A 12,360-nucleotide genomic window follows, 5' to 3' on the forward strand; every position below is an offset into this window, starting at 1 on the left:
CCCCCCCCCCCCCGCGCTTGGCTAACTGCAGGGAAGGATTTCTTTTCAGCCACAGGCAAACAGCCCAGTAGGAACGGCCACCTCTGTCCCCTTAATTAAATTCCCGTATTTCAACCAGGTTACCATGAACGATATCACTCTCCTGAGGATAACACAGCGAGATAAAGAACGGATGTTGCTTGAATGCCAGCAAACACCGGGACCATATGCTGCCAGGCTTTGTCATGCAATGATACCAGATTACTTGCTACTAGCATGGCGTGGTCAAGTGTCCTACCATGGAGGACGGAATAAGGCTGCACTGCCAAGAAACCTTGTGGAAAGGCTTTTGGAGTACCTCCAGGAGAGCTTCATGGAGATGTCCCTGGAGGATTTCCGCTCCATCCCCAGACACGTTAACAAACTTTTCCAGTAGCTGTACTGGCCGCGAATGCATCCCAAGTCCTCAGGGCAAATTAATCATTAAAATCGCTTGCTTTTAAACCAGGTTTTATATTTACAAAGGTACACTCACCGGAGGTCCCTTCCATGGCCTCATTGTCTGGGGGTTGGGAGGGTGCTTCAGTCAGGCTGAGAAAAAGATCCTGGCTGTTGGGGAGAACGGAGTGCTGTGTGCTCTCCGCAAGCTCGTCGTCATCCTCCTCCTCCTCTTCCCCATCCGCAGAATCCTCAGGCATGGCTGAGATTACCCCCGCCTCGGAATCCATGGTCAGAGGTGGGGTAGTGGTGGCGGCCCCCCTAGAATTGCATGCAGCTCAGCGTAGAAGCGGCATGTCTGCGGCTCTGACCCGGAGCGACCGTTTGCCTCCTTTGTTTTTTGATAGTCTTGTCTGAGCTCCTTAACTTTCATGCGGCACTGTAGTGAGTCCCTATTGTGGCCTCTCTCCATCATGCCCTTGGAGATTTTTTCAAATGTTTTGGCATTTCGTCTTTTGGAACGTAGTTCTGCTAGCACTGAATCCTCTCCCCATATAGCGATCAGATCCAGTACCTCCCGTATGGTCCATGCTGGTGCTCTTTTTCGATTCTCGGACTGCATGGTTACCTGTGCTGATGAGCTCTGCATGGTCACCTGTGCTCTACACGCTGGGCAAACAGGAAATGTAATTCAAAAGTTCGCGGGGCTTTTCCTGTCTACCTGGCCAGTGCATCCAAGTTCAGATTGCTGTCCAGAGAGGTCACAATGGTGCACTGTGGGATAGCTCCCGGAGGCCAATACCGTCGAATTGCGGCCACACTAACCCTAATCCGAAATGGCAATACCGATTTCAGCACTACTCCCCTCATCGGGGAGGAGTACAGATATCGATATTAAGAGCTCTTTATATCGAAGTAAAGGGCTTCGTTGTGTGGACGGGTGCAGGGTTAATTCGGTTTAACGCTGCTAATTCAAGATAAATTCCTAGTGTAGACCAGGCCTAAGCCTAGATGCCTCACTTTGGGTACCCAAACTTGTCAATTTCAACTATAAGTTTTAAATATATGTAACACTTTGGAAAACAGTACGAGGTATTTAGAAAATGGAGTCAGATGTCTCATGCAAATGTTGGAAGCTTTTAAAGATGCTAACTACAGGGTTCCACAATAGGTGTGAAGATTAAATCAGTTACATGGATCAGACTTTCATCCTTCCTGGGACTGTCTGTATGAGCCCTTGCATAAGTCAGGAAGCATCAACATGTACGTTTCACTGGGCCTGATTCACCATTGCATTGCTCCAGTTTTGTGCTGGGGTAACTCATTGATTTCAGAGGAGTTACATGCTGTTTCAAAACTGGCATCCTGCAGCAGTGAGTCAGGCCTTCTGTAAGCAGCGTTGCTACCACATAGCAAAAGACTTGTAATGTTATCCGAAGAGGATCTTCTAACATCACTCTATGCAATTTTACTTTCTAAGGTTGTGTTATTTGCATGGATGCTTAATAGAATTAATCCTAGGAACTGTGAAAAGGGGAGAAGAATATGCAAGATTAGCATTTCCATTTCATCCTTAATCTAATCTGCAACCTAAAGAGGGTAACACGTGGCACTGCTAAGCATCAGCTTTGGCACTAGCCATGACAAGTGTTTGCAGTCGAAGATGCTAATACAACACTTACCTTCAATGGTCAAATTCACTGAGGTTTCCTGCCAGCTTATATCATTGCTGGCATTGCAGGAAAAGGATCCACAATCTGATTTCTGCGCTTCTGGTATGTACAGAAGACTGAAGTTTTCAGAGACCTGGTAACATCTGTTCCTGGGTAGGGGCTTCCCATCTTTCTTCCAGTCAATAGCTTGCACTTTGCCAACCAGCACCTTGCAGGATAATTCAATGGATGAACCAGCCACAGTAGAATTTATCTGTATCTGAGCTATCTGTATCTGAGTTTTGGACATAGGCTCTGGGGGGGGGGGGAAAGTGAGATTATATAAACATTTAAAAGTCCTGGTTGAAATGTACAAACTCGGGTATCTAAAGTTAGGCATCTAAATCAAACAATTAAATCTGCTTATCTATATGATAGACGATGATTTCACAAGTTTTAGGAAAACATCTAACATCCAGTGATGTAGGCTTGATTAATAGCTCAGTAGACATCAAAAGTCAAACTCTATCAGCTCACGTCTAAACTTTCATAGCCTAGGTAATCCTCAGTACAAGAGTTCTGAGATACTGAGTCTTGAGGGAGGTTTTTTTTAAAACCATTGTCTTTCAACCTTATTAATTTGTGTTTGTCTCCTTACTCCTTTGCTCTAACCCACTTAGAAATTTCTTGTTCTCAAATGATATGGTCCTGATAGAATCATAAAGAACCTAGTCTGTCAATTCTTAGGGTCCTGTGTAGGGATATTCCCTGCAATATATTTCAGTACGTTCTCCAGTCTAGTTATATAGTTTACCAGAGATGGAGTCTCCACCACTTTTGGAAGACTATTTCTTAGGGTACGTCTGTACTTACCTCTGGGTTTGGCGGTAAGCAATCGATCTTCTGGGATCGATTTATCGCGTCTTGTCTAGACGCGATAAATCGATCCCGGAAGTGCTCACCGTCGACACCGGTACTCCTGCTCCGCGAGAGGAGTACGCGGAGTCGACGGGGGAGCCTGCCTGCTGCATGTGGACCCGTGGTAAGTACCTTGTAGTTCGAACTAAGATACTTCGACTTCAGCTACGTTATTCGACTTCAGCTACGTATCTTAGTTTGAACTGGGGGGTTAGTGTGGACCAGCCCTCAGTGTCATATACAAGGTTAAAGGACGTTATGACTATATGCTCCAGAACCTTAATGTACAACTCAGTGAAATCAAAATTGGGATTTCTTGCTTGGGTCAAAATGTACACGTGTAGTGTGGCTAGAACCAGAGTCTCTCTGTTCTTCAGCCACACCATCTTGGATTCTGCTTTCATAAGTTAGTCAGGGTCAAGTTAGGATGACTTTGATGCGAGACCTCCAAGAAAATAATGGTAGTGATATGAGAGTTGGCATTTTCCCTGCAAAGTCAGAATTGACTAAAACTTTTTCCCTCTGATATCCAGCTTATTTTTCATTTTTTAGAAGTGTCATCCCCTTGTCAAGCATAACGGATCTTTGTCCAATCTTACAGGGGTAAATGTTTTATAAATGACTGCAAGGCTGTTTTATGTGGTGAACAGGTTGTGCAGCTGCTTCCTTGAAACATGCACCCGCAGAGCCTCTGTTCACATTAGTGTGATCTATTCAGTAAAAATGTTTCTGTGCTGCCAGCTGTTTTATAAATACTTCTGCTCTTTCACTTACCTAAGACTAGCAGTGTAGTTTGCCTGGCTTCAATTTTGTTCAAATTGACGGTAGCTCTGTAGGTCCCGCTGTCTGTCTCTTGTACGTTTTTCAACAAGAGGGAGCCGTTGGATGAATAGAAAATGACTCTGTCTTTATAGGAATTAGAGATAATAGGTTCTGTTCCAGTTCCATAGTAATCCACAATACCGTGAGTTGGGGCACTACTTATGTATTCCCACTGTATATGTTTTATGACTGTTTGGTCATTGATGGGCAATGCAGTCAACAGCACTGAAGAGCCCGTACCAACGGTTCTATGTTCTTGGGCTTCTGCTGTTTTTGGAGCCCAGTGGAAAACCAGTAGCCGCACTAGAGAGAAAGGGAAGACAGGAAGAGCCAGGCTAATTAGTCTTATGCCGTATTTATCCCAGGTCTATGAAACAATGTTCATTTGGGGATCTAGGACAGGGGAATGGTAATGGGGACCTGTTCCTCAGGGACGTTAATGTGAATCCGGACCAGAAAGGCTGTGATGAAACATTAACCTTTCTGATGGTGGTTAGGTGGCATATGTTTAAGCAGTTGGTGCTCTCTGTCCATTTCCTACTGGACAGGTGGCTGGATCACAATTAGGCCTCATCTATGTTGGTGGTGTGTAGGGTATGTGTAGCTACACGCCACAGTGAAAAGCAGGCTGCATTCACGCTGCGGTGTATAGCTACATGTGCCCGTGAAAGGCTCTGGCTGAGAGGAGGCACCAGGGAAAGGTTCTGGCAGCTCACTGCAGTGGGTGAAAGGCTCTGGCGGTGAGCACGTGGGGACATTGCAGCATAGATGGGGGAGGCACAGCTTGGGTATACAGAAACATGTAGGGTACCTACCCACCAGGTCTCTTCTCTGTTTGCCTAAGCAGTGCCTAACCATCTACACAGTTATTTATAGCTGTACTAGGGGTGTGTGCAGTGAATGTACTCTACACACCACCGTAAGTGTAGATGTATCAATAGAGAGGTGTGAGCCAGAATCCCAAATTCAGACATCCCTGGATTCTGGTGATGTGGGCAGGGGAGGGAGTTGAAATCTGAACCTGTATCTGAACTGCAACTGGCACTCTTGTTTGGCCAGAAGGGATCACTGATCATCTCGGCTGACCTGGGGTATAGCACAGGGCCTAGGACTTTCCTGAAATGATTCCTGGTTGAACTAGAGCATCTATTTTTAGAAAAAGACACCCAATCTTGATTTGAAAATTGCCAGTCCTGGCGAATATCCCGCAGCCCTTGGTAAGTTGTTCCAGTGGTAAAGTGGAAGATTCAGCCCCATACATGCAGAGAACAGGGGTTTAGCGGTCCATTGCCTTTACCACTTAGCCACCTCATCTCAGAGGCTGGCAGCCTCAGAACAGTAGCCAAGAATGGAACAGGCACAGAAGTGGTGCATCCTGACAGGGTTGGGGCATGTTGGCAAGGGCTAACGTAGAATGTTTTCATTGCTGTTGCAAATAGCGTAGCTGAATTCGTTTCATTGCGAATAGCGTAGCTGAATTCGACGTATCGCAGCCGACTTACCCCGCTGTAAGGACGGTGGCAAAATCGACCTCCGCAGCTTCCCGTCGACGGCGCTTACTCCCACCTCCGCTGGTGGAGTAAGAGCGTCGATTCAGGGATCGATTGTCGCGTCCCGATGAGACGCGATAATTCGATCCCCGAGAGGTCGATTTCTACCCGCCGATTCAGGCGGGTAGTGTAGACCTAGCCTAACTCTCCGGGTAGCTTAGAGCAGCTCTGAGGGATACCCTAACTTGTGCCCTGTCTGCCATAGGCCTGGCTACAAGCTGGGACTAGACAAGGCATAGGGATGCTGCAGCCACACCTCCTCTCACTCATTTTTCTGGGAGCTCCACCAAAGGCAGTGGACAGTTAATAAAGCTGCTTCTGCACCTGGCAGGCAGGCCCCTTACCAGAATGGATAGTGGGGAGAAGACTCAGCTGGTCAGCTGCTTTGTGGCCAGTTTTTAGGCCAGAGAGCACTAGTGAATAAGGCCCTCACTGAACAAACTGAGCACTTCTCTCTCAAGTACTCTCCACCCAGCACTTTTCGTGGGCACTCGGGGCTGGTCTTCGGTCAAAATGTACCCCAAGAGAGCCAAAATTTGGGGTCCCAAAGCAAGTGGTGGTAATTATTCACCTACAATTCCAGTGGTGCATTAGCCACTGTCAGAAGACAGGATACTGGGCTAGATGGATCATTGGTCTGACCCAGTGTGGCCGTTCTTATGTTCTTCATACCCAGGTAAGTCTCGTCAATGTTATCATTCAGTAAAACAGAGTGGAGTGCCTAAAGCTGGGCTTGAGCTAGTGCAGAGAATGTAATGCGTACAGAGGCTGCACCAGCATATCCTGATTCCCACTCACACGTAGGCTAATTTGTGCTGTTCTGGCAGTGTAAGGTAGCCTTAAATGGGGTGGAAATGAGTCCCTGAGGATACTCTTCATGCAGAGGATCTCCACAGCCAATGTAGAGCTGGAGTAAGGGCTCTGGGTATGTCTGCATTGCAATATGAGGGTGTGATTGTAGCACAGATAGGCATTAGAAATCATGCCTCATAGTGATAGGCTCAAGTTGCTCAATATAATTTGCTTATAGAGGAGGTTAAGGGAGGGACTTGATCATATCTATAAGCAGCTACATGGGAAAAAATATTTGATAATAGGTTCTTCAATCTAGCAGAGAACGGTCTAACATAATCCAATGGCTGGAAGTTGAAGCTAGACAAATTCAGATTGGAACTACAGTATAATTTTTTAAACGTGAGATAATTTAACTGTTGGAACAATGTACCAACCAATGGTTGTGGTAGATTCTCCATCAGTAGCAATTTTTAAATCAAAACTGGATGATGTTTTTCTCAAAGCTCTGATCTAGGAATTATTTTGGGGCAGTTCTTTGGCCTGTGTTATATAGAAGGTCAGACTAGATGATCACAATGGTCCCTTCTGGCCATGGAATCTACAAATATCAGTGCTAGCTTTAAACTAGCTAACATGGGTAGCAATGGTAGTGAAGATATGGGGGCATAGATTAGCTGCCTGAGTACAAGCTGAGGTATATACTCATGTTGCTAGTACATGCTGAAGCCTGTGCCACCACATCGACGCTACTACTGTTGGGATTGAAAAGCACCATGGGCAAACTGCCCTGCACTGCTGCTATTTTTAGCTTGCTAACACCTTGTGGGCCATGGGAAGCAGAGCATAAGTTGGAGCAGCCCTGAGGCTGATCTAGATTACACAAGGGGTCAGACAGATCCCGGCTGCTCCAGAATACAGTGTGCAAAAAGGGCTTAAAACAGAGATTGACACACATTTCAGTGTCCAACTAATACTATTCTTAGATATGTTTCAGTACTGGAAGGAATTTATACATACTCAGGCACTGGCTCATAATTCTGTAATTCATCCTGCTGAGGAGGCCTGCACTAGCAGGTAACATTTTGGTACAATGCCAGCAGGACCCTGTGGAAACATACAGTAAAAATCAGCAACACACATGATGGGATCAATGCAATCACTGCAAGTGACCTGCAGTTCCATAGGAGAATGCGAAGGCTGCACATTTAGCATCAGGCACGGCCAGAGCTAAGGTCATACTTGTTCTAGGGTTGACCCAAGGAGAGGCTGTGGTAGGAGCTGTGTATAGCTTTCCTCTATTGAGGAGTGTCTTAACGCAACATAGGACATTCGGGGCTGTGAAGGATGTTGGAGAAAGGGGAGGAGAGGAATTGTGGAGCTCCTGGGGACCTGACGACCTTCTGGGGAAATTTTGTTTTGCAGCAGCAATAATTAGTAATTGTCCCCAAAGGTTACCAGTGGTCTGAGCACTGGATTAGAGGCCAGGAACCCCTGGGATATAATTCCAACTAAAACTGACCCCCCTCCCCGAGTTAAGTCACTGAGACAAAGATGAAATCAAGGGATAATTTCCCTACCTAACTCAGAACTGTTGTGAGAATCAGTAGTGTTGGTAAAACCTCCCACATCCTTCGTGCCATTCCTGTATCCGCCCCAGTCCCCTCCACAGGGATTCCTGTGTTGGAAAACACAAGAATTGCTCTCTCTTCTCCTACCACCCAAAAAGCAGAAATGACACCAAAAAGGATGGGGAGAAGCATGGCCATGGCCTTATTCCCCAGTGCACCTATCTGTGAGGCGGGATGGATGAACAGGGTGCTATGGAGTGGGGGCAGAGTGTATGTGGGTTCCCCTTCCACACTGAGAGCGTTTGTGTCCCAAAGCAGCAAAACTCCACACTTTCCCCTCCAGATGGGCCAGTGTAATAGTCCCAGACTCTAGCCCTACATATGTGCTAAGAATTATTAGAAACTTATATCCACATCCCTGCCCCAACACGAGAACTTCAGGCCTCCTCCCCAGTACTGAAATTCCATTTTTAAATGTTGTTTTTAGGGGCCCACTGCAGCCAAGGGAACAATTCCCATTCATGAACTTTGAATCAGGCACTTAGTAAATAGATGACTGTGTTTCCCCCATTACTTGAAGGAGAAATTCAGCTTGAAACTGGATTTAAGGCTGCAACAGGTGCATTTAGAAATTGTATTGATCTGCTCAACAAAATTTTAGTACTACAATAGATAGTCTTATGCAGAGAGATATACATGTGTCTGGCAGGTGGAGTCTAACCTGGAAATACCCTTTCGTTTATATGCCTGGCACCTGCTTTTTAATCCCCTGTGACCTTGAACTTCAGGTTTTAACTTCTTTAGTAATCATCTGTGATTATCTGAAACCTAAATCTGAAGCAATATAAACCACCTGCTGCTAGAATTTCTCCTCAGGGATTTATTTTTTGTTAATTCATCCTCATCATCATGGCAAATCCCAAAATGACATGGCCACCTTACAGACTGAGTGACACTTGGATTGATCTCCAGCGAGGTCTTTAAGCTGGTCTGGTTGGATAGTCAGTTTCTGTCAATCACTGGCAATCTTATCTTGCCACTGAAGGTCTCTAATCTAGAAGGCTGTTTTCAGATTTCCCCCATCCTTTTATCCTATCGACACCCCCTCCTCCTTTTGCTCCTCTCTCTATTACCAGCAATCACAACCCCTGTCCAGTAGGTTTTCCAGGAATACACCTGCTGGTGAAAGTCTTTCCTTCACTATAGTGAAGAAAGGCAGGCCCTGCACAAGAGAGAAGGAATTGCCAGAATTGGGAATTAAATGATCTTCTATGTTACAGTAAATGACAAGGCAGAAATGTCTATTCACTGATATTAGTAACTTACAGTGTCACACACAAAACCTCCTAACTTTGGGCCTCATTCAAAACCCATTGAAGTCAATGAAGAGAGTCCCACTGAACATAAGAACGGCCATACTGGGTCAGACTGAAGGTCCATCTAGCCCAGTGTCCTGTCTTCTGACAGTGGCCAATGCCAGGTGCCCCAGAGGGAATGAACAGAACAGGTAATCATCAAGTGATCCATCCCATCACTCATTCCCAGCTTCTGGCAAACAGAGGCTAGGGACACCATCCCTGACCATCCTGGCTAATAGCCATTGATGGACCTACCCTCCATGAATTTACCTAGTTCTTTTTTGAACCCTGTTATAGTCTTGGCCTTCACAACATCCTCTGGCAAGGAGTTCCACAGACTGACTATGTGTTGTGTGAATAAATACTTTCTTTTGTTTTATGCCTGCTGTCTATTAATTTCATTTGATGACCCCTAGTTCTTGTGTTATGAGAAGGAGTAAATAACACTACCTTATTTACTTTCTCCACACCAGTCATGATTATAGACTTCAAATCATATCCCCCCCTTAGTTGTCTTTTACAAGCTGAAAAGTCCCAGTCTTATTAATCTCTCCCCATACGGAAGCCATTCCATACCCTTAATAATTTTTGTTGCCCTTTTCTGAACCTTTTCCAAATCTTTTTTGAGATGGGGCAACCACATCTGCACGGAGTATTTATATAATGGCTATATGATATTTTCTGTCATTGACTTCAAAGGGGTGTAAAACATGCCCCTAGAGAGAGGCTATTTTAGAAGGTTGGGGGAGGGGGGGCGCTGATTAGTCTGGGCGTGTGTGGAGCAGAAAACAGTAATGGATGGAGAAATAGGCATGAGCCTAGAACGGTCCCTTTATAGTGGCCACTGAGGTACGTCTACCCAGCAAGCGGCAGCAAGTCTCAGAGCCCGGGTTGACAGAAAATAGCTGCCCAGACATTGTGGCTCAGGCAGAAGCTCTGACTCTCAAGCCTATGGAGGAAGGTGGGCTCCAGTCCGAGCTGCCATTTGTTCTCAAACCTGTCAACCCAGGCTCTGACCCTCGCTGCTGTGGGCTTTGTAAACGTACCCTGACTTAGCTACGTGGCATTGATGAATCAGGCACATGATATTTACTTCTAACTTAATTTTAAAAAACAAACCTCACAGTGAATGGCTGAGTATCATCACTATTGGCGCAGGAAAGGCCCTTGGATGTTATCCACTCCAGCTCCCAGTATCTACTGCCTGTTATGCTATTAGCTGCCTCCTTTTGACCTTCTCCTTTCCGCCCTCCTATCTCTCCTCCACACACAGTGTTTGTTACTCTCACAAGCTCTTTCTAAGCAGATGTTCCCCTCTCTAATGTCGTTACTGTTTACAGGATGTGATAGCCATTTATGATTTAATGGCTTGGAAGCTTTTTCTTGGACATTTTCCATTTAACTCTTCAAGCACTGAGGAGAATTGTACTAACTAAATCATAGCCCCTCAATTCAACAATCCTCAACTGCTGATGCCTGATTTACCCTTCCTGCAAGTGATCCAACTCCACTAAGCCCCCTTATCCATCCACAAACCTCCTGGAAAGTTTCTCCAACCAGATATACGTGGTTTCCTCGTTTTCTCCAGCACCCCTCCTTTTGTTGCCCAACCACTTCCTAGCAGCCAGCTTTGGTATAACTCAGGCCTGCACAAAATGCGGCCCGCGGGGGCTCACTGTGCAGCCCGCGGGGGCAGGGCTGGCTCTAGGCACCAGCAAAACAAGCTGGTGCTTGGGGCCACACATTTTTAGGGACGGCATGGCCGGCGCCAGAATGCCGCCCCCAAAAATGTGCCCCGGCCGCCCTAGCTCACCTCCGCTGCTGCTGCCGCTCGCGCGCCGCTACTCGCCCTCCCTCCCAGGCTCTCAAGCCTGGGAGGGAGGGGGAGCAGTGGCGCGCGAATCAGCTGTTTCGCGCACCGCGGCCGCTCGCGGTCTCCCCCTCCCTCCCAGGCTCTCAAACCTCCGAGACACTCCGAGTGGCCGCAGCGCGGGTGCCGCTTCTCCCCCTCCCTCCCAGGCTTGAGAGCCTGGGGGGAGGAGGCAGAAAAGGGGCGGAGTTGAGGCGGGGCCGGGGGTGGGGTAATTAAAAAACGGGGGGGGGGGGCAAAATTGTTTTTGCTTTGGGCGGCAAAAATCCTAGAGCCAGCCCTGCGCGGGGGGATTCCAAACCCCACGCACACAAAGTCCCGAGGCTGGCGTGGCGGCGCTTCCTGGGGCAGGTCCTGGTGGCGTGCCTACCCGCCGACAGGAGCCAGCAATGCGGGCGGCTGAGTCCAGCCCAATCAGAGCTGTGGGGGCGGGGCTTTCAGGCGCCCCCCACCCCCACCCAACGCCGGCGCAAAGATATTTTTGCGCCCTCGCGCGCCACCGGCCCCCCTGCCCCAAGCGGGACACGGGCAGGGAGCCCTGCCACACCGCCGCCCCTCCCTGTCCCCTGACTGCCCTCCGCCGCCCCATCCAACTCCTCTCCAGATTCCCTATCCAACGACCCCTTCTCCCTGTCCCCTGACCACCCTTGGAACCCCTGCCCCTGACTGCCTCCCACCGCCCCATCCAACCCCTGCTCCTTCCTGACTGCCCCCCGGGACCCTTTCCCCCATTCAATCCCCCTGTTCCCTGCCATCTGACCGCCCCGACCCCTATCCACCCCCCTACCACCCCTCCGAACTCCCCTGCCCTCTATCCAACACCCCCTCCCTGCTCCCTTACCGCGCTGCCTGGAGGTGGCTGGCTGCGCTACAGCCGCGCCGCTCGGCTGGAGCCGGGCCACGCCGCCACCGTGCAGTGCCTGGAGCACCGGGTCAGGCTGAGCTTGCAGCCCCCCCGCTTCCCGCAAGTCAGCTGTTCGCGCAGGAAGCCTGGGAGGGCTGAGAAGCAAGCGGCGGCTTCGCGCTCAGGCCCAGGGAGGCGGAGCAGAGGTGAGCTGGGGCGGGGAGCGGTTCCCCTCCGCGCCCCTCCCCCCGGGTTACCTGCTGTGGCACGGGCGGCTCCCCCCACCCCAGCTCACCTCCGCTCCGTCTCCGCCTCCCTGGGCTTGAGCGCGAAGCCACCGCTTGCTTCTCTGCCCTCCCAGGCTTCCCGCGCGAACAGCTGATTCGTGGGAAGCGGGGGGGGGACGGGGAGAAGCGGGGCAGAGTGTTCAGAGGCGGAGGCGGAGCGGAGGTGAGCTGGGGCCGGGGAGCGGGGCGGACAGCTGGAGCACCCATGGGGTTGGCTCCTAAGGCGTCACTTTTGGATAATGTGCTCAGGGGGAGCAGCCGCTCCCTCTGCTCCCCCCC

The 12,360-nt window shown here is 48.9% G+C and overlaps 1 protein-coding gene across 2 annotated transcripts in view; it reads right to left on the bottom strand.

Annotated features, from left to right (window-relative positions):
- LOC112125758 overlaps positions 1-12,360 on the bottom strand; it is a 36,434-nt gene that overhangs the window by 14,286 nt on the left and 9,788 nt on the right. For both annotated transcript variants that reach the window (XM_026663148.1, XM_026663147.1), the window contains exons 3-4: positions 3,762-4,112; positions 2,100-2,384 (exon numbers count right to left, since the gene is read on the bottom strand). In XM_026663148.1, coding sequence (XP_026518933.1) covers positions 2,100-2,384; positions 3,762-4,112 — 636 coding nt within the window. The remainder of the gene's footprint in view (positions 1-2,099; positions 2,385-3,761; positions 4,113-12,360) is intronic.

The sequence above is a fragment of the Terrapene carolina genome, unplaced genomic scaffold (assembly GCF_002925995.2).
Source record: "Terrapene carolina triunguis isolate 2854851 unplaced genomic scaffold, T_m_triunguis-2.0 Scaffold32710, whole genome shotgun sequence".
Taxonomy (NCBI): domain Eukaryota; kingdom Metazoa; phylum Chordata; order Testudines; family Emydidae; genus Terrapene; species Terrapene triunguis.